Below are 22,936 nucleotides of genomic sequence, written 5' to 3'. Positions count from 1 at the left end.
GGCAACGTTCAATATAAAATACGTGGAGGGACACACAATCATATAAATGTATGTGTCATCCTTCCTCTTCCGGCGCTGTAAGAAACACGGCATGAAATTTCACAGGACTGTCTGTGTCCAAAACACACCCGGGGCAAGGACAGACAGAAAGATCTAACAAACAATCCACGAAACCAGCCGCTCTTTTATCAACCGCTGATCAGTTCTCATAAGACGCTGAAGTCTGAGCTCGAGGTGTCCTGAGGGACGACAGTCTTTCAGATGCTTCATATAACACTGGCAGACTGCATGTCTGCATACATTTTTCCTACTTGAAAGCAGAGTGTGATGAGTCACGTCGTCTGTGACTGTATCTTTGTAGTACATAAGCGATTCAGGTCAGGTACGGGTTTCAGGTGCGGAGCGGCACAGACAGTCTCAACATAATGAATATTCCTCTGAAGGATACAGATCACCTTAAAAATGAAAATCATGCAAATTTTATTACCTATTCACTCTCATGTTGATTGAAACATACTTTTTTTTGCTAAATAACTAATTTAGATTCTAATGCATGCTTTGAGTGGCTTAATGGTAAGCAGATAATTATAGAAAATACACTACTGTTCCAAAGTTTGCTTTGTAAAAGAAATTAATACTTTTATTCTGTATGGATGCATTTAATTGATTAAAATTGACAGTCAAAACATTTGTTACAAAAGATTTCTATTTCAAATCAATGCTGATCTTTCTATTCAGCAAAGCATCCTAAAAATATATATATAAAAAGAGCTATTGCAAAAATATGATGCAGCACAACTGTTTTCAACATCGATAATCAGATATGTTTCTTAAAGGAGACCTATTATGCAAAAATCACTTTTATAAGGTGTTTGAACAGTTGTGGCCGCAGTGTGTGGAAACAACCAGCCTATAATGGTAAAAATCCACCAACTCATTTATTTATAATCTAAAAAAATCATAAAAAGTCCCGCCCATTTGTGACGTTGCCCTATAAGCATAAGCACAGACCTGAGTGAGAAGCTGCAGTCCGACTCCGTAGTTAAAAGTTGCATATGAAAGCAATGCGAGTCGATTGCTTCAGTTTGTTGAGCTCATATTCACGAGTGGGACTTATAAAGTTTGTGATAGCATGCCATGCACCATGAGACCAGCTTTGTTGTTATTTTTATCGTGCTCTGCTCCCTCTCTGTGTAATTCACAAATGCGAATTTATTATACACAGTACAATCAGATGACTGACTGTTAAACAGAGTATGTTTTCTGTAGCTCCTGAAGCTCCGCAATCTTCTCCGGGAGCGAGAGCTCATTTGCATTAAAGCAACATTCTCAAATTCACATGTTTTGGCTCATACCATAAAAGTGGCAATTTTAGCAAGCTATAAAAAAAAATTATCTGTCGGGTATTTTGAACTTCACATACATACTCTGGGGATATCAGAGACTTATTTTACATTTTGTAAAAAGGAGCATAATAGGTCCCCTTTAAGCAGCAAATCAGCATATTAGAATGATTTCTGAAGTATCATGTGACACTGAAAACTGGAGTAGTGATGCTGAAAATTCAGCTGTGCATCACAGAAATAAAATTACATTTAAAATATACTCAGTAATTTTAAATTGTAATAAAATTTTGCAATATTAGTGTTTTTGTTGTATTTTTAAATCAAACAAATGCAGCTTTAGTGTGCAAAAGAGACTTATTTTAAAACTTTTTTACCAAGCCCAAACTTTTGAACAGTACTGTATATTTATAAATAATAATAATTATTATTATAATACATTTCTATTTATATAGCACATTTTCTTTGCTATTAAGGTGAGACATAAAAGTACATTAAAAAAGGTGCACTGCAAAAACTGTCTGTCTTACAGTACAAATATCTAAATCATATATCAAGATACATTTACTTGATTTACTTCTCGCTTCCTAAAAAAAAATAAAAAAAAAAAAATGTATCAAATTTGAGTTTTTGCTCAATTAAAACAAGAAAAAGCATATCTGTTAGTGAGAAAATAAACGTAATTCAAATGGAAAACAATGATTAGTCTTATCCCATTAACAGATATTTTTTTTTTCTTTTGACTCAAAAGTCATTTTACTTCAAGTCAATGCATCTTGATTTAAGAACGTTAAGATATTTGTCCTGGAAAACAAGACAAAAATACGGACATAATAAGAACATAATTTCTGCAGTGTGAACTGTCACTTTAAAACTGAAGCGGCGGTTCAAGAGGAGAATTTTCCTGACGGAGCGCAGCTGACAGCACAGAGAAGCAGGTCACTCGTCCCTGACCCCTACAGGTCTATTCCCAACCCCCCTATATCTCTCTGTCTTTCTTTCTATTTCCCTCCCTCCCTCGCTCCCATCAGTTCATTACGGCACTTTCAAGGACAGAATCACAGTGCACCACACACACACCTACGTCAAATTCACGAGGACACTGGCAGGACACTAATCTGCTGCCTCATCAATTTTAGCTCGTCCCGAGAGAGACTGTAATATTGCGTGCGCACACACGCACATAAATCGTATACGCAACGAGTGTCCTTCCTCCACTTGATGATATACACTCGCCTCAAATTACTGGCTAAAATAGGCGGGAGACAATCCCTCCATTTCAAAGCGACCAATCAGAGCGCTCCGTTGCCTCCACCAATCTTTATGCATGGTAACAGAGCTGCTAAACGATTGGCCGACCAGGAACGCTGAAGCCGCGCCAAGTCTAATCTACTGTTACAAACACGCCACACAGAAATATGACAGCCACAACCAAGTCAGCAGTGCGGTAGGTAGTACATTAGCTGACGCTATAGCTGCGGTCTCATCGGCTAATAGAGCCTGCAGTGAAAACAAACACACAGTCAGAAGAGCAAATGCATATCTGTCACATTAGCAGTCATTATCCAATCAACGCAACAGCATCTGAAGAGCTGCTGAGTCAAAGCTACAGCAACAAACAAACCGTGACAGCTGCACAAACATTAGCTGCGCAGGCAGATGGAACAATTGTGACTTTAATGAGTTCTAATGGATGGAGGAGTAGCATTATGAGGTGAAGCAATGGGTTCCTCGATAATGAGAGTTTCAAGACTGAATTCAAGACTAATAAACTAAGGAGCTAACGTTATGTCTGCACTGAAAAGTATCAAGTGTCAGACAGTGTTGTTATTGTTAACTAAAACTCTTACAAATCATTTATAATCGAAGTTATTTTAGTGTTGATAAAATAAACACATGATAAAATAAAACCAATATTAGATGAACAACTTAAACTTGAAGAAATGTTGCCCTGGTAACAAACTGAAATAAAATAAGTTTACTAAAATTACTAAAACTGGAATAAATACATTAAAGCTTAAAAAGAAAATTAATATCGCTATATACACAGCATATAGCACAAAAAAATACTAGTGAAAGTTATTAATTATATAGAGTGCCCTCCAAAAGTATTGGAACAGTAAAGACAACATTTCTCTGTTGGCTATGGAGTCAAGACAATTACAAATATGATTAAAAGATGAATAGGAGACAAACTACAGAATGTCACATTTTATTATTGGGTGATTCAACACAGATGTTTTACCAGCTAAGAAGTTCAGCACTTTTAGAGTTTCATCCCTCTATCTGATGTGATCATAAGTATTGGAACAGTTGCCTCACAGGTCTTTCTAAGTGATCAGCTGTGTCCTGTTGCATTAATTCTTCAGATATTAAAAGCAGGGAATGTGTCGTATCAGTTATATCCATTACTTCTATATTCTGAATCTGGCAATCGATGATGACACACACAAATCAGGATGAAGATGAGGGAGCTGACTTTGAGAGAAAAGCAAGCAATTTGGATGTTAAAAGAAAAGAGGAAGTCAATTAGAGCTATAGCAAAAACAAAGGGCATGGAGTTTGGAAACCACGAGCGACACCAGCAACCAACAACGACCTGATCGGCTGAGAAAACCGCAGTAGTTGATGACAGACAAATCAAAAGCTGTGAAAATGAACCCTAAAAGACATGTCTGTAAAATCACCAACAACTTCCAGAAAGCTGGGGTGATGCTCTGACAATCTACTGTCCTCAGGAGACTTTGACACAGAATTACAGATGCTACACAGCAAGATGCAAACCTCTGACCAGCACCAAAAATAGAAAGGCAAGATTAGAGTTTGCAAAAAAGCACAAAAGTGAGCTAGAAGAGTTTTGGAACTGTGTTTATGGACCGATGAGACAAAGATGAACCTTTATCTAAGTGATGGGAAAGCAAAAATGTGGAGAGAAAAAAAGGGAACTGCAATGATCCCAAGCATACAGCCTCATCTGTAAAGCATGGTGGAGGTGGTGTCGTGGCATGGGCATGAATGGCTGCCTCTGGAACAACTCTGCCAGTTCAGTCAAGGAATTTATAAGGGCAAAGAAATGGAAAGTGTTAGATTGCCCAAGGCAATCTCCAGATTTAAATCCGATTGAACATGAATTTCACCAGCTGAAGAGGAGAGTAAAGGCAGAAACTCCCCAAAACAAGCAACAATTGGAATTGGCTGCATTAAAGGCTGGGAAAAGCATTTCAAAGGATAAGACCAAGAGTCTGGTGATGTCTATGGGTCACAGACTCACTGCTGTGATTGTGCGCAAGGGATCTGCAACTAAATAATAGCTTTTAATCTTTTATATCTGCCTTATGTTCAACTGTCCCAATACTTATGCTCACATCAATGAGTGGGATGAACTCTAAAAGTGCTGTTCTTTTTATTTGGTAAAATATCTATGTGTTGAAACGGCTAATAATAAAATGTGACATTCTGTAGTTTTGTCTCATTCATCTTTTAATCATATTTGACATACTTGACATCTTTTAATCATGTTTGACATACTCCACAGCCAACAGAGCAATTTTGTCTTTACTGAGCAGATGGCGCCGGCGACTGAGACGGAGACAGGGATCCAGATGGATGTGGTGGAGCTGGAGCGACAAAGGACTGAGGAGGAGCCGAAGGGATGGAGGAGCCTGACGGAGCCGGAGGGACGAAGGGACGAGGCGCAGCCGGAGGAATGGAGTCCCAAGGTGCAGGATAGTCAACGACAGACCAAGGCGGAGCCGGAGAACCGAGGGAGCCCGGTGGAGCCAGTGGACAAATGGGCCACGGTGGACAGGAGGGAGCTAGGAACCATGGTGGAGCCGAAGTTCGGACCTCTGACTGAACAGATAACATGTTGATTTATTGATTGGGTGGAGGAACAGAGCAACACCCCAAGCAAGGACAGTATCTAATTGGTCAAGACGTCCAGATGGGACAGTCTGAAAGCCGAGTTTAAAAACTCAGGACACCATCAAATGCTCTCTTCTTCTTAAAAATGCTCTCTTGGTCCTCTCCCTTCTCCTCTTCTGCCACCGCGTTTTGACTCTGCTCTTTGAGCATGCTCTGGCCCATGTGCCAGCTGCTACCATAATGAGAAGAAAACTAACCTAGTCTCGTTACATCCTTTTATTCTTTTACTTTCATTTATTCTCTTTTCCGTTGTGAGTTTCGTGTACTCAGTTAAGTTTTGCCACCACGTCTCGTCTCCGAGTTCAACTGGAGTCTGTGACCGCCTCAAAACTTCAACCAGCCACAACTCTATTGGCTTCCCAAGACTTCACTTCACGACTACTGAACTCTCAACCAATCAGACACTTCGGGGGAACCCCCGTCTGCAACGACGAGGACGACACAAAGGGATTCCCTTAGCAAAGCAAGCAAGTAACACCTCCAGGTTCTAACTGAATCAGGTGCAGTTAATATAAATTGTAGCCTCATTGAGAAACTCAAAGTGAGGGTTAAATAAGTGATCGATGGTTGTTAAGGTCTATGCAATTGAACATATTGCTATAAACTTGGGATATCACATTTTCATTCTCTTAAACTCACCCTTTCCTCACTTTCTCTCTTTCTGCAACATGTGAATGCTTGTGTTCATGTGTTAGATTAGTTTATGTCTTAGGTTTATATAAATAAAATCTTATTTATATTGAAAAGAGACGTATCTTGTGTTTTGTGCTCACAAGTTAATGTCTTAATCTGCCGATCTTGTTACTGTGCTGTTAAATAGTGTTTTCACTATATTTTTGGATTTTAATATCCAGTGCAGAGTTTGTTATACGGCTCGTTCAGTGAATCGCCGTAACAGTGATTCTGTTCAAATTCTTTATAAAATCATAAATGATTCCCTAAATTAAACTATTTCTTTAAATTACATATTAATATTACTTTTTTTTTATACGTTTTTAAATATTACGTTACTCTGTTACCTGCTCTGCACATGCTCTGCATCTCTCTCTCTCATTCAGATCGTCAGATCAGCTCCAACAAACTGTTATTTATACACTTATTTTCACATAGCTATGAGAAGCGTTATACATGGACGCGCGTGTGGTTGCCGTGCTTTATTAGGGCTTTAATTTGGATAAAACGTATATTAAAAGCTAACAGAAGCAGTAGCACTTACAAATAACTGCGTATCTAAAAGTATGAACCAACAACAAACAAAAAAAACATACCATTAAAAGCCGTGCTTGCACAGGTTCTGCGACTGTTCTCACACTAGACCAGCTAACCAATCTGAGCCCATCGTGTATTTCTGAGGGAGGGGCTTCATGAAACCAGGAAATAATCGGGGCATTTATCAGAGAAGGAACAGAGAGGTGTGGAACAAACATAAATTATGTGAAAAATAATGCGTTTTTTTCAAAACTAAGCATGAACACATGTTTGACTGCACCCCATAAACACAATCAAGCCTAGAAAACAATCAGTCAACCCCCCTTTTAATATAATCCAAACAAGGGGTAAAGCCCAATTTATACTTCTGGTAATGGTTTAATGGTTTATAGGCAGAAAGTGGGGCAGTCGTGGCCTAATGGTTAGAGAGTCGGACTCGTAATCCAAAGGTTGCGAGTTCGAGTCTCAGGTTCGGCAGGAGTTGTAGGTGGGGGGAGTGAATGTACAGTGCTCTCTCCACCCTCAATACCACGACTGAGGTCCCCTTGAGCAAGGCACCGAACCCTCAGCTGCTCCCCGTCAGAATTGCAAAAAAAAAAACCTATAAACTCACAATTGTGAGAAACATCTTGCATACTTTTTTCACAGAATTGCGTGTTTATATTTTGCAATTTCAACTTATAAATTAACAATTGTGCTTTTATATTGCAATTCTGAAAAGATTTGTCAGAGTTGCAAGTTGCAATTCTGAGAAAAATGTCATAATTGTGATGTAAAGTCAAAATAGCAATTCTAAGAAAGAAAATCTGAATTGTGAGAAGAAAACTATATCACTATATAACCCTAACCCTAAATTCTGGAGAAAAAAAAAAAGTTAGCATTGCAAACCTATAAAACCTATAACCCATTACCTTTTTTATCCTGTGGTAAGCTAAAAATAGCTTCCCATAGATGCTTCCAAAATGGCCACCGAATGAACTTTGATATAATCCATTGATTCATTAAATGAGTGAATTATCTGACCTGACTTTTGAGTTAGATTCAGAGCAAATTCAAACAGATTCAACACAACAATACATTTGGGCATTGAACCTCATTAAATCAGCTTATATCTGCAAACATTTGCTTAATTAGGTGATTGATTCCACATGCATGCACACTTGCTTTACCTTCTCCTGGTACTGGCGTCGTGAGGAGTCCAGTGACTGGATGAGGGCTGTAGCGTGTCCGATGAAGACAGCGTAGCAGGTGGCACCGACGATCATGCTGAGCATCGTCAGCCAGATATCAGAGAGACTCTCCGGAGCTTGACGACCGTAACCTATGCACAACATGTGACTCATGGCTTTAAACACGGCAAACGAGTACAGCTCACTCCACGTGTCGTTCTGCAGAGAGAGAAAGACCAACACAGAACATAAACAGCATGTAATTAGCGTTCACAACACCTACTGCGAATCTAAAAGCAGCATACCAGTAAGAAGCATGCAGAGGTCTATAACTTTTACACTATAATTTTCCATACACTTTAATTTTTATGAAAAAAGCATCAAGAATTTGCAAGTTTGTAATGACATAAGGGTGAACATTTGATGACAGTAATGTCATGCATGACTTCAAACAATATTATTTACAATGTTTCACCCCTTTGTTTTTCACATTTGATGGATGCAGACCAACAGATAAGATTATTCAGAACAAACTAAAAATAATCTGGAATCAGTGCAAAAACAGCTTCACATTTGAACCAGGCAAGGGAATAAATTAACAGTAAAGCATTGAAGATATGTAATAAATCTTTCAAACTGTAGAATGCTACAATGTTGTCACATGACTTAACTATGTTGCATGTTTAATTAAGTGAGTGGCATCCATTATTCATCTAGGAAATCAATTTAGTAATTTTATATTTTGAATACAATTTTGTATGCAAATGTCAGAACAGACAGTCACATCACATAATGGGTCAAGAAAGATATGATGATATGATGACATTCCAAGTAGAAAAAAATAATAATAAAGAAATAAACTATATTATTTGATGTATTATCAAAAAAACAAAACAAAAACAACATGTTTACATAATATACGCTGGGGAAATTGTATAGAAACAATCTTCACTCAAAAATTGCTAGTAATTTTTTTTTTTTAAATACAAAGAAACAGCAAGACACTGAATTAAATGTGAAACTTTGAAGTGAACTGAAATCGTATTTCCTTTTAAAACTCCAATAAACTTTATTTTCTTTGAAACTTTGGAATATATACAGTATATATATATATATATATATATATATATATATATATATATACAGTATATATATATATATATATATATATATATATATATATATATATATATATATATATATATATACATACACATACACATATATATACATATACATATATACATATATATATATACATACATATATATACATACATATATATATATATATATATATATAGTTTTTTTTGTTTGTTTTTTTTTTTTTACAGTGTATAAATCAATTTTCGGTCCAATTTCCAGTGAAATTACTACATTGTGATATCTCCTTTTATTTTTCAAAATACACTGAAAAACAAAATGTGTATGATTTACTTAATTTTCACTCCGAACTTATTAGTAGGTTTCCCAAGTAACTGCAAAGAAACAGCAAGTAACACATTGAATTAAACATGACATTTTGAAGTAGAAAGACTGAAATAGCATTTTCTTTGTAAAACCTTCTCCAATAATCTTTGTTTTATGTACAACGTCAAAAAAATTTTGGGGAATGTAAATCCCACATTTTATTGATATGGTATATTATGTTTTCATATTCTGTAAGCAATTCATATTATAACCAAAATGTTTACTGAGATGCTTTCTGAACTCAAATAAAGCATCTAGCTGCAGAACGGCCGGCCGTCAGGCGTCTCGGGATGACAGAGATCAGTGTGTGGTGAGGGTCTGCCAGCAGTCTCAAACAAGAAGCCATTAAATGTGCCCTTTTTAAAAATGGGTCTGCTGCCTGACTTGTGCTGACATCCGGCTAATTCCCAAGGCAAGATTAATTACGGTTGCTGTCCTCTGCCCAAATGCTCAAACTCCTGAACTGAGGAGAGAGAAAAAACGGGATCTATTGCATCCCATCATGACCCATTAAAGGAATAGTTCACCCAAAAATGAAGATTTTCTGAAAATGTACTCACCCTCAGGCCATCCCAGATGTAGAGGAGTTTGTTTCTTAATGTTTCTTAATCATAAGAGATTTGGAGAAATGTAGCATTGCAACACGTGCTCACCAATGGATCCTCTGCAGTGAATGGGTGCCATCAGAATGAGAGTTCAAACAGCTGATAAAAACATCACAAGTAATCCACAGCACTCCATCCACAGTCCATCAATTACCATCCTTAAATCCATCAAGACAATTTTAACTTTAAACTTTTGCTCGCTAAAATACAAGTCCTCTTATTTGTAATATTACTTTCTGCAGTGAAAAAGTCATCTCTGAATCAGGAGAGAAATATGCACAGATGTGAGAGAAAAACAGAGGATGGACTTTTTCACTGTAGGAACCGTTATTATTGATTATGCTTTGGCCAAACCAATGGTTTAAAGTTAAAACGCCTTAATGATGGATTTGCTTTTTACAATCACACAGCTTTTATACGGTGGCCGAGAGAGCTCAACGCGCTGCAAATAGAAAAAACACCTACAAATTAAGAAAACAACTTCAATTTTACAACACACATGCTGAAAATGCTCACAACACAAACAAACAAAGAAACGCACTGCAAATAAAATTTATTTGGTTGTATTGTGAACATTTTCAGCGTGTTTCTTTATTTGTTTGTGTTGTGAGCATTTGCACCACCTGGGGCCTGTTCCATAAAATAAGTTTACCAAATAAGCCAGGCTTATTTCAGTAATTCTGACTTATTTTCACTTGATTTGGTTTCTGAAAGCAAAATTACCATAGCTCAAGCTCAGTCACTGTGGCAACTTATGCTGGCAAACTAACCTGGTCCAGAGCAGGCTAACTGTCAGGCTAAGCTGAGCTCCTCCAACACTGACCAATAGGAACGCATCGATATTACCACTGACTCTCTCACATACAGTCAGTTTAATTTATTATCGGTCCAAAAATAAAAGTATACAGAAAATACACCTTAAATAATCAAATAAATAAAAAAATAGGCTACAACCAACTGTATTTAATGTATTGTGCCCAAAATGTAGGCGAATGACATTTTAACATTGTGGCTACTTGTGCATGTACATGCTGTACCTTTTATGGTTATTAGAACATTAAAACATTACAATCTAAAATGGCTCTTTAAAGCATAAAAACACAATCAAAAGTTAAAATCACTGAATTAAAAATGTAAATTTATAATAGAAATCAGAGTACATTTTAACTGATAAGAGACACACATTTAACTCATTTGAGCTAGTGATTAACAGTTGCTGCTATCATAAAAATACACTTATATGTAGGAAATTAAAATTCTATGTGTCACATTTAATGTCCAACAACAAATATTTTAGCAGAATGTATATTTTATTCAGAATTCTTGCGCTAGTATTCTATTCTGCTCTGTCTGTGTAGCGCGCATGCGCGCCGCAGCGCTCGTTCTCTCGCATAAGCCCCGCCCACTCCTGACAGCTAAATGGATATATTTGCATGGCTTTCTGACATTTACAGTTGTAAAAAATATACCTGTGACGTATCAGTTATGCACTGAGGAAAACACAATGTTTCAAATGCGTTAAACAGCACAAATATTCGCTGTTTGCTATGGTGGATCGATTTGATCCATGATCGACATTAAGGGCTGCTTCAGAATAAGCGTGTACGTCACATTATCCTGACTCACTGAACCTGGATAGCAATAGTCAGATTGCGTGAACTTGAATTGTGCTTTATGGAACCGCTTTAGTCCCGATTGATTTGTTAGGTTATTTCAAGTCAGGTTTTGGACTTTAATCCCCGCTTTTCTTAGCGTCTTTTATGGAACACGCCCCTGCTGTCAAACTGATGAAGATATTTTTTGATTTGCTTTTTCTATTTTCATGTGTTTTCTGAAGTTGCAGCGTGTTGAGCTCTCTCTGCCACCGTACTTCTAGCTTCACAAGAGATACTGATGAACTGGAGTGGGTCACTTGTGTATTATTGTGATGTTTTTATCAGCTGTTTGGACTCTCATTCTGACGGCACCCATTCACTGCAGAGGATCTATTGGTGAGCAAATGATGCAATGCTACATTTCTCCAAATATATTCTGATGAAGAAACAAACTCATCTACATCTTGGATGGGCTGAGGGTAAGTACATTTTCAGCAAATGTTCATTTCTGGGTACACAGCATGCAGAGTTTGCTGTATGCAGTGCACTTGGCCTTTCATGAATCTTTATCTGATCTGGCTGTTAGGATGTTTTACTCAGAATTGGATTGAAAGTGGAAAAAATAACTATTGATTTCCCAGATGATAACCGGACACCATTCTTAACTTCTTTGTTTTAAAATCCTAAAAACTTTCTTTTGATTTCCAAGTGTAGATGAAAAAAGGTCTGGATTTTCAATGTGGCTTCAAATTTTTGGACCCCACAATATGCAGTATGGAGTAAACAGTATTCGTGAAGTGACATATTCCACTGCAAACATAGCCTGCATACATTTCTCCTCCCTTTTCTCCCATGTGGCATGCACTTTCAATATCTTGAAGTATGAAAGTGAGAAAAAGTATGTAACAAGGAAGAGAAAATAGGAGCGAATGAGCCTCAGGGGAACTAAGACACTTTCTTGATCACTCTCTCATTCATGCCCTGGTCCGCAGTGATAGGGCAAGAGGCATTATGGGAAGACATTCATTAGCCGTACAGACACGCGTGCCCTGCGGCCGATAAGCTCAGACTCTCGGATTCTGCCTGTAATAGTGCAGTCGGGCCGCCAGCCTGTTCTGACAAATTTTTGGACCCCACAATATGCAGTATGGAGTAAACCGTATTCATGAAGTGACATTCCACTGCAAACATAGCCTGCATACTTTTCTCCTCCCTTTTCTCCCATGTGGCATGCAAAGTTAAAGAGAAGAAGAAAAGGACTGAGAAATGAAAAAAAAAAAATGGGAAATGAGGAAAGTGTTAAAGTCAGAGGGAGCAGGTCACTGTAGGAACAGTGGAACAGGCCTGAATTATACATGAGCCGAGAGCACTTTGCCTTGAAAACAGAAGGAGTGTCCATGCTGGAGCTCTGGGCACACACACACACACTAAGAGACATTGTGTTTGCAGATAGTGTGAATAAAATGGATAGAGAAGGACACATTCTACAGCAGCCTATAAAATCAGTACATACTCTCCTAAACCTGCATATACTGTATATTGAGTATCCTGGGTTGGCAATACCAGCATACAGCTACTGGTTGGTTTAGTAATATAAGAATGTTAAACGATTTGTAATAATAAATCTTTCAAGCAATAGAATGCTATGCTGTTGTCATGACCGCACTATTTAGCATGTTTAATTAAACGAGTGGTGTCCATTTTTCATTTGGGAAAACAGTGTAATTTAGCATTTTTTTATACAATTTTGTATGCTAAAGTCATAACATTTGGCAGATGACAAAATATATTGCTATATAAGATTACTCATACCATGATATGAGATTTTGGTCACCCACCCTACAGCAAAAATAGTACATTCACATGCATGTGCATTCATGCATCTGGCAGATTCTTTTATCCAAAATGAATGACAGTGTCAGGATATACACAAATGCTGGACAAGGAGGTTAGTGAAGTCCAGTAATTTATTAATAGTAGAGCAACATAAACAGGTATAGGGAGCTATGGGAAGCAGAGCTCCGAGTGTGGGTGGATGATATAACAGGAATAGCCTGATTGAAGAAGGTGAATAAGGAACAGGACACACACACACCTTAGCGTCAGCCGTTCTTCAGTACTAACTTCAAGGTGATAATCTTAGTTCAATGAAGATTGTTCGCAGGAGAACTGGAGTGAGTTCGCTGGAATACAGGAGCTCGGCGAATAGAGAGACTGTATCCAAATCAAGAACAGACAAAGACTGAACTGAGGTGCTGGGGCTGATTGAGTGCAGGTGTTCAGAATTCAGGTGATTGGGATCGCTGCGTGGTGGTGAGAGAGCCTGGTGACTCCATGACAGACAGAGCATTTAAGGTTATTTATTATACATTTATTTATTGCCAGTCATATTAGTATGGTCGTATCCTATTCTGAACATACTAATATCTTTTGCAAGGACTTCCCATCTGTAACTAGACTAAGCCGAACCCTGAAATATACCTTTTATAAAATAAAATTAAATAAAATTATATAAAATTAAATAAAATTAAATAAAATTAAATAAAATTAAATAAAATTTAATTTAATTAATGATAAGAATCGAATATTGAAATTAAATGAAATAAAAATATTATTAAAAATTAAATAAATAAATTCAATAAGCAATACATAAATGTATAAAGGAAATAATTAAATACAATTAAATAATAAAATAAAACAAAGTAATGAATATAGAAAATTAACTGAAATAAATGGGAAAAAAAAAATTTGAAAAATGAAATGAATAATACACTAAAATGTAATATTAAAAAGTTACTTCTCCAGCCTGGTGTATGGACTCCTTTTGTGGGCTTATTCCAATAACTTTCAATATCTTGAAGTATGAAAGTGAGAAAAAGTATGTAACAAGGAAGAGAAAATAGGAGCGAATGAGCCTCAGGGGAACTGAGACACTTTCTTGATCACTCTCTCATTCATGCCCTGGTCCGCAGTGATAGGGCAAGAGGCATTATGGGAAGACATTCATTAGCCGTACAGACACGCGTGCCCTGCGGCCGATAAGCTCAGACTCTCGGATTCTGCCTGTAATAGTGCAGTCGGGCCGCCAGCCTGTTCTGACTCTATTTACAATAGCTTATCTAAACGTACAGCAGTACTCGCATCCTCTGCTGCCAGGACACGCGCTGCTGCCCAGGCCCCAGACTCCAGATGCTGTGTAATATATGTTTTTAATCTCAGCCAAGACAATCCAACATCTCTTCAGCGAGCCATTCATCTCCGCGTCTGACCGAGTCAGTGCAGTTTTTCATCAATGCGGCAGTCAGGCGGAAAAGCTTCCTGGGGTAATGATGCTATACGTGTGTCTGCTCTTCAGGAGGAAGACATTCAGATGCCGAGTACATTACAGAGCAAAGCAGGATTACATTTCTGACTGCTTCTGTATGACACAAAGAACGTATTTGTCCCCTGTTGACCATTGAGCGACACAGCAGTATATGAGAATGATATATTTTTGTGAGCCAAAATTTGAAAATGGTTCCAATGGGTCTTTCTAATGGATTTTTGCTTACTTTCCTGAAATAAAGGCAGTCTGATCACATAATATGTCAAGAAAGAGATGTTAAAAATCATGGTCGATGTCACTGGTGCATTTATCACATTCAAAATATACTGTTCTATTATTATGCATACAGTGATATGAGATTTTGGTCATACCAACACCCCTCAAGCAAAAAATAATACATTTGCATACAGTAAATTTAAATAATTTTACTTGTCTTGAAGAAGGTGGCTACTAATAAGTGTCTAAATAGGAGTACAGAGGTTGTAGGAGACATTAAATGTCCTCAGAGTGAACTCATCTATTCCCTAGCTGCTTTCATAGCCTCATTGGGTTTATAATTGTTTTTGTAAACTATTCTATTCAGATGAGGTGGCTCGGGGATCTGGCTAAGATGCCTCCTGGACGCCTCCCTGGGGAGGTGTTTAGGGCATGTCCCACCGGGAAGAGACCTCGGGGAAGACCCAGGACACGTTGGAGAGACTATGTCTCTCGGCTGGCCTGGGAACGCCTTGGGATCCCCCTGGAAGAGCTGGACGAAGTGGCCGGAGAGAGGGAAGTCTGGGTTTCCCTGCTTAGGCCGTTGCCCCCGCGACCCGATTCCGGATAAGTGGGAGATAATGGATGGATGGATGGATGGATGGATGGATGGATGGATGGATGGATGGATGGATGGATTCTATTCTATTCTTTTCTTCAGCAAAAATTATTTTAAATGAAAAATGAAAGAGTTCAAGCCTTAATAGTGTTGATGTTGAAGTCATGTGACCGAAGTGTATTCCATTTAGAGTCTTAATTATGCCAGTTGTATTTAGGCTTCAAAATTCATGAAAGTTGTGAAGAAGATTATCATGAAGAACAAAACATGTAAGAATCCAATTGTTTTTTTGTTTTTGCTTTTTGAGGAACCAGGGTGATGCTGACTACAAAAATATATCATCACCACAGGACTTCATTGTTTAGAGGATAATGTTACTGTTCAGTGCTGGCTCTTTCATTGCAATATTACTGTATTTACTGAGATGTTTCATTGAGGTATCAACTGTTTCTCAGTTGTTTCTTCTAAAATTCCTGACGATAAGTTCTGGCAGGTCACGTTAGTCAAGCTCTCATCAGCTGACTCTCAGATGATCCACATCTACCTTTAGGGATATGACGCCTATCACACCATCCATATATAAGGTCCTTCAGTATTATCACCAGCTTATACTATACAATAGCTAATTACACTCCTCCATCCCCATCTCCTCCTCTCGTCAGTCAGGGTTCGGCCTTCTGATTCTCTGTTGAATCAGACAAATACCTAAAATGTTACATTACATTATTGAACTTTTATGAAATCTGCAATGCATTTATGTTGGTTCTGTTCTGTTTACCCAGGGGGGTTATTGCTGCTCTCTCTGCTCTTATCCACGCTAGGCTGCATGGATGCACAGGGCGTTTTTGCCCAGAACAGAACCATACCACCAATCTGAACTGTATGCTAATTGTCAGTCATCTTTGACAATAGTGGTCCTGACAGAAATAGACACGAATGAGTTAAGAGATGTGGTATGAATAAGTTGACATGTACGTGCAAAGTCACTTATAGTCAGTAGAATGTCTGTTAGGAGACCATTACAATAAAGAGTCAGCAGACATTAAGAAGACAGTCTACTAATCCTCTAATGAGAGTTAGTTGACATGTAGGTTCAGCGTTACTTATTGTCAACAGAATGTTCAAAAGGCACCATCAAAATAAAGTGTTAACAGAGAGTATGTCTTGCAGAAACAGTACAGAAATGTAAAATGAATGTGGAAAGCAGCTCGGATCATTAGAAGAGAATTGTTTGAGTTCATAGTGGGATTTTTGACATTTGAAAGAGACATAAAGCAGCTTTTTTTCACAGTGTGAGATATTGTTGAGATCTCTTCTGAAACTATAGAAGAGACCCGTGATATTGCATTTAAGATTTCATCATTTTTTAAGTTCTTTCTTCTTATATGAAGTGGCTGAATAAGAAGGGATGAAAATAAGAGTCGAAAATAAGAAAAGATGATAAAGTCATCAAAGTCTTAATAGAGGTGAAGACTTTTTTTCACCTGCATTGATAAATTGTTTACAGTCTGACCAGGCAAAGTAAACAGGACCAATTTTGAATTTCATGTTCACTAAACAAATTAAAATAACACATTAAAAATAACACATTTTGGAGTAAGGAGCAGTCAGCCTTGATTAAAAAGGATTCTGGGAAGCAGCCCATAATGTGAGCGCTCAGAAATTCCTCCAGGTTCATGTTAGCAGCATGTTTTTCCCAAGAGGACAGAAGGCATGCATGGCGAGAGGACTGAGAGCATCTTTGTGTCTCTGGAGGGTTTTTCTCAAGAGGGAGAGAAATAACATACTGTGTTTAATCCACTTACACGTGTGAACCTAAACACACACACACAGAGAGTACATAAACTCCAGTCACGTGGCTGAGACTTAAATATACTGTGTAGCCTATATACAGTACACTGCAGTTGAAAAGTTTGGAAAGAATAGTTTCTATACTCAGTGCCGATCCTAGACTTCTGGGGGGGGGGGGGGGGGGGGTTGAATGGTGTAACTAACGCATTTGTCTATGTTTCATACAGTCTCGCTGTTTTCATCAACTGTTTTCAATCATACAGTCCATATTAGGAATTTCCTGGTATGACTTTCTGCGTGAGAGTGCCCTCCGGCTTCGAGTATGAATGAAACATACACTGCACGGAGTGTTTAGCGCTTATCTCGCCTTATTCTGGGTCCGAATAAAACATCAGGTCATGCACAGACGATCCTGTCTCTTTGAATTTAAATCTATAGATATTCACACCAGCTTTTGAAAACCTCTATGCGAACATACTTGCCCAGAAAAAGTGCAGGGGACGAATTTACATGATATTAAAAGTGGGGTGGGGGCACTTCCCCCGCGTCTCCCATGTGATCTACTCCCTTGCTTGAATTTATTGACAGCAAAATGTTAAACGAATTTTGTGTCTGAAGACAAAATGTTGTGTGTTGCTGCCAACACAGTAGGAAAAAAGTGTCACAGAGAAAATTAAAAATGTTGTACAAAAATATTTTTTCTTATTTTTATTCGTCTTGTCAGGATACGATTCGTTTAACATTTACAACACAATAGGAAAAAGTGTCGCAGAGAAAAAGTAGGTTGTACAAAAATAGCCTGTTAGCCATTTTATTCGTCTTGTCAAAATACTAAATTCGTTTAACATTTTGCTGTTAACACAGTAGGAAAAATGTCATAGAGAAGAATAAATAAATGAATACGACATCTGTCATTTAAAATGATAGGCTAAGCAAAATATAAACAAAACCGAGTTGAAGGTTATTCAAGGACAGCGCATCCACACTTTGCTCCATCCTTATTCTGCTCTGTCACTCATCGACAGCCTGCCTGTTCTGTCTGAGGGGTGTATATTCACCACCGCTGAGGACCCTTATGCACATGCTGCGCGCACAGACCCCGCAAATGAAACGCGTGATGCAGAAAGCACTGGTTCATGTGTGCAGCGCGTGCGTAACAGTCCTGAGTGCAGGCTGCACCGGAGGTCAATGAGAATAAAGCGTCGAGGGACATCGGGAACAGGATATTGTTAGACAGCCCGCTCCCGTTCAAATTACACCAGAGTTACCGACCGCTACCGCGTTTTATTTAGGAATTTAATCCCGCGCTGCAAGAAATCTGGTCGGGTCCCGTGGTTTCCGCGGGAGAGCCACGGGATTGCAGACCTCTACTATAATGTTGTATAGTATATAGTAGTATATAGTACATGAAACTACATTTATATTTTTTTCTTCTATTAATTCAGCAAACAAGTATTATGTTTTAGCATAAATAAATTAATTAATTAATATGAAAGGTTATGACAAAATACACACACACACATGTTTGTTTTTGTGAATTGTGGGGACATTCCATAGGCGTAATGGTTTTTATACTGTACAAACCGTATTTTCTATCGCCCTACACCTAAACCTACTCCTTACAGGAAACTTTGTGCATTTTTACTTTCTCAAAAAAACTCATTCTGTATGATTTATAAGCCTTTTGGAAAATGGGGACATGGGGTAATATCCTCATAAATCACCATCTCCTTGTCATACCCATGTCATTATACAAATTTGTGTCCTCATATGTCACACAAACACACACTATTACATGTTTTGAGAGTATATCCCTGAATATTCTTTATGTATATGTTAAAACCCTCCAGCTATGCGTCTACTGATGTTAGTGTATCCTAAGCTTCCTGCTATCCTAATAGATTTATGTTAGCACTGAACGCGCACACACACACACACACACAGCAGTGCATCAGCATTTGTTTACAGATGATTCACTGCATGTGAAGCTCAAATGCCTCGCCATGCTTTGATTTATCACCAATATCATGAACCTCACTGAGAAGAAGCACGGATGATAATAATTCACATAAGAACAATAATTCAAGAGTTTTTCCATACAGTGATCTCATTCCCTGCTGTAACTGCAAAACCTCAAATCTTACTACCTTATAAACAGTATTTAGGCTTTTAGGAACCGCTCAAGTGCTGATCTATCGATCATAATCTGTGTTGTAAACACAGCTGTCGGCGACTGACAAAAAACATTCATGCCTTCATACATTTTCGTACGTTTCTGTGTTGATCCAGCATGCATGTGTACGGTTCCAGTAAGATCAATGACGTCCTTTAGGATGCGTTTACTGAAGATGGATGGTCTGTTTCTGTATGTGCACACTAATAATATGAGATTTCAAGCACTCAGTTAGAAGCGCTCCAGAGGCCGAAGCCTGCATCTATGCCAGCTTCCTCTTCCCATTTTATGTGCTTCCTGTGTTCTCATCGTATTTAATGGCACGTTCCTTTTTCCTGACGGATTCAGATAGGACTGTCACATTTATTCAGATTTGGCTGGTATTTAATTGTTACACAAATAACCATGGTTCATGCATGTCTCTTTTGCTCTTATCTAATACAGTGTAAGCTTAATTCACATAGACCACAAGTCTTTTATTCACACCGAACCTTTTCACTAAATATTACACAGAATGATATGAATAAATATATTTTTAATTCATAAAGGCAATTTAAAGAAATGGTGATTTTTAATATGTGTATTCTATTTTAAGAATATGTAAGTGTTAATAAATTGCATAATCCATTTTAAAATATGTGAAAGTCATGCGTCACATGATTCTTCAGACATGATTTTTATATGCTTATTTGCTGCTAGGATACATTTCTTATTATCATTAATGAAAGCAGTTGTGCTGCTTCAGATTTTTTGTGGAAACCATATTTTTTTCATTTATCTTTGATGAATAGCAAGTCCTAAAGAAAAGCATATATTAGAAATAAAATCTTTTGTAACATTGTAAATGTCTTTAATGTATTTTTTGATCATTTTAATGCAATTTCTTTAAAATAAAAAGTAATGTAGACTTATACAAGCAACACAAATACCACCTGTTTCAAAGAATGACCAATAAAAATACCCTTATTTGTAGGTCAGGATGTTATTAAATTGAAGTGCACAGTGATTATGATTATCTCAAATAACTGCAATTAGATCAAATATTTGCAATCAGGTGATTACGTAAAAGTTGTGACAGACCCAGTTCTCACTCTCTGAACAAGTGAAACTTCTCTTTCCTCCTGCATCTGTTTACATAATTCTCCTCTCTTTCTGCCCTCACTGCCATCTCACATTCTCTCTATCTTTCCCTCGTTCTCTGATCTCCAGAGGGACGGTGACCTTAATGTCATGTGTGACATCATCACGGACCTTCAGCATCCACAGGGACTGAGCAAAAACAACAGCAATAACCCTTTGTTACACAACCCTACGCAACACATCAAACAAACTGATAGCAGCATCACATCAACTATAATACAATAAAAAATGTATCTATGCATTCTTAAAGTCAACATGCATTAAAGTTTGTGCATTATACTATCTCCAACAAATAGAGCAGAAACAGACTAGGAGTCATTCATTTCCAATGGAAGATATGGCAGATAAATTTTAGGACCTCATTTTAGGTTTGGGTGGATGTAATGTGATGTATGAAAAATGTATAAAACAATGGGTGGATATGAATAATTTCTGAAATAATTATTTAAAATTTTTTACACAAGTATTTACATCGATTAGCTCTAGAAAACCTCTGTTTTTGGGGGGGGTTTCAGACATAGCGGTCAGCTGTTTTGTTTGGATATACACTCCAAAACAACGTTAGTATTTGGATTTAAATAAGCAAATACTTAAGATAATATGATTGAATCATTATTGCAGTATTTAATTTGTCTGGCATGTTATACGTGTCAACAATTCTTTTAACCCTAACTAATGCATTATGTAGCTTTTTATTTCTTAAAAAACATGAATTCCAGACTTTAACCTCATTGAAAGTCTTTGGGATGTGCTGGAATAGACTGTACAACTCTTTCACTTTCAATACAAGATTCCAGCCCAAAATAAATGCAACTCTTGATGGAAATAAGTGTTTCGATGTTTCATAAGTTTGTCAAAACAATGCCATGTCAAATGCATACCGTAATTAAAGCCAAAGACGGTCCAACCAAATATTAGAGTGTGCAACTTTTTATATTAATATTCATTCACTCTTAGAAAAAAGAAAGGTACAAAGCTGTAACTGCCACAAAAACTAAAAGGTACATCTCTGTACTTATTTTTCCTCCAAAATGGTACATAATAGTACCTTAAAGGTACATATTAGAACTTTAAAGGTACATATTAGTACTTTTGAAAGAGTAGCATCTCGGTGATAGTTTTTGTATGAGCGTGTACAGTCATAATTCATTCATCTTTTTACAATGGTGAATATGCAGGTAACACGAACAGTATAAACTTGTGGATTATGATTTTAAAATGCAACAATCGAATGCATATTTATTGTGAATGATTCATCAGTGTGCATTAATGCAAAGAAACAATTGGGTTTTTTTTCGAATCTGTGAGGCTTTTGAATGCTGATGTCATAATTTCCTCTGATGTCATCATGCCCTCATATTTTTCAACACCTTTCATATTAAATTATATAGAGACGTGCAAACAATTCCCTATGCGTAACATCAAGTCCTGTCTTTTCTTCATATTAAATATCCTGTTTCATTAGAAAATGTTATATTGTATATATTATATTAATAATATAACAATATTATATATAGCTATTTTACGGTGACTTTAAAACTGCTGTAACTTCTTTAAATACCACACATAAAATGTCTCTATCAGCGGACATGTTGTACTGAAACGCGTGTCCTAAGAAATACAGTAACTCTTACTTCTGTGACAGAAAACTTGTAGTCAATCACTTTGCACACTCAGGTTTGCTGATATGGGATTTGCTGTCATGGATTTGCAGGGGATTTTGGAGGGAGAACATGTGGCTGAAGAGATTAGTTAGCAAAGTTGACAAACATCACTTACAGTACTTGAACTTTAAGAAGCTGAACCCTTTAAGATTGGCTGTTGTGTGAAAAAAGCACGTGGGGTCGGAACAACATGAGAGTGAATAAATAACAGTGGAGTTTTCAGTTTGGTGTGAACTATCCAAATGTTTTTCAGGGGTTTGTGTGTAATGTCTGGCCCTCTAAACAAGTTCTTTCATGTCTGTTTAAGAGATGTACAAAGAGCACAGCTGGTTTGGCACATCTCTAAACCTGAACATTTACACACACACACACACACACACACTTTTATCTCCACTGCCATCACCCTGTCTCATCTCACCCACACCAAACAGCCCTGAGCCGGGCAACAACACACACTTCAACAGAGAGACGCTGTATGAACTAGAGGTAGTGCTGACAACTCAATGAGAGAAGACAAAAAGACTGGAAAAAACACTGAAACCTGGGAAAATCACTTAACTGAGACGAGACTCTGATGAAGACCTCACAGAGAAAAATCACAAATTAGATCTATTTGATATTTTATGTACTTTAGATTAGAGTCTCCTGCTTCTCAAAGGTTTCTCCTGAGAGAACGACTTCAGTTTCAGACGAGATCTCAACAATGTCTCAAACT

At 37.5% G+C, this 22,936-nt stretch overlaps 1 protein-coding gene across 1 annotated transcript in view; it reads right to left on the bottom strand.

Annotated features, from left to right (window-relative positions):
• The window catches only part of LOC306881107 (potassium/sodium hyperpolarization-activated cyclic nucleotide-gated channel 2-like), a gene marked incomplete at its 5' end in the record, with an annotated part of 67,224 nt that overhangs the window by 29,593 nt on the left and 14,695 nt on the right, over positions 1-22,936 (bottom strand). The window contains one exon of the mRNA XM_079435016.1: positions 7,646-7,864. Within this exon, the coding sequence (XP_079291142.1) occupies positions 7,646-7,864 (219 nt within the window). The remainder of the gene's footprint in view (positions 1-7,645; positions 7,865-22,936) is intronic.

Source organism: Barbus barbus, assembly GCF_936440315.1.
Source record: "Barbus barbus genome assembly, chromosome: 15".
NCBI lineage: Eukaryota > Metazoa > Chordata > Actinopteri > Cypriniformes > Cyprinidae > Barbus > Barbus barbus.
This window is presented reverse-complemented; position numbering and strand designations above follow the sequence as displayed.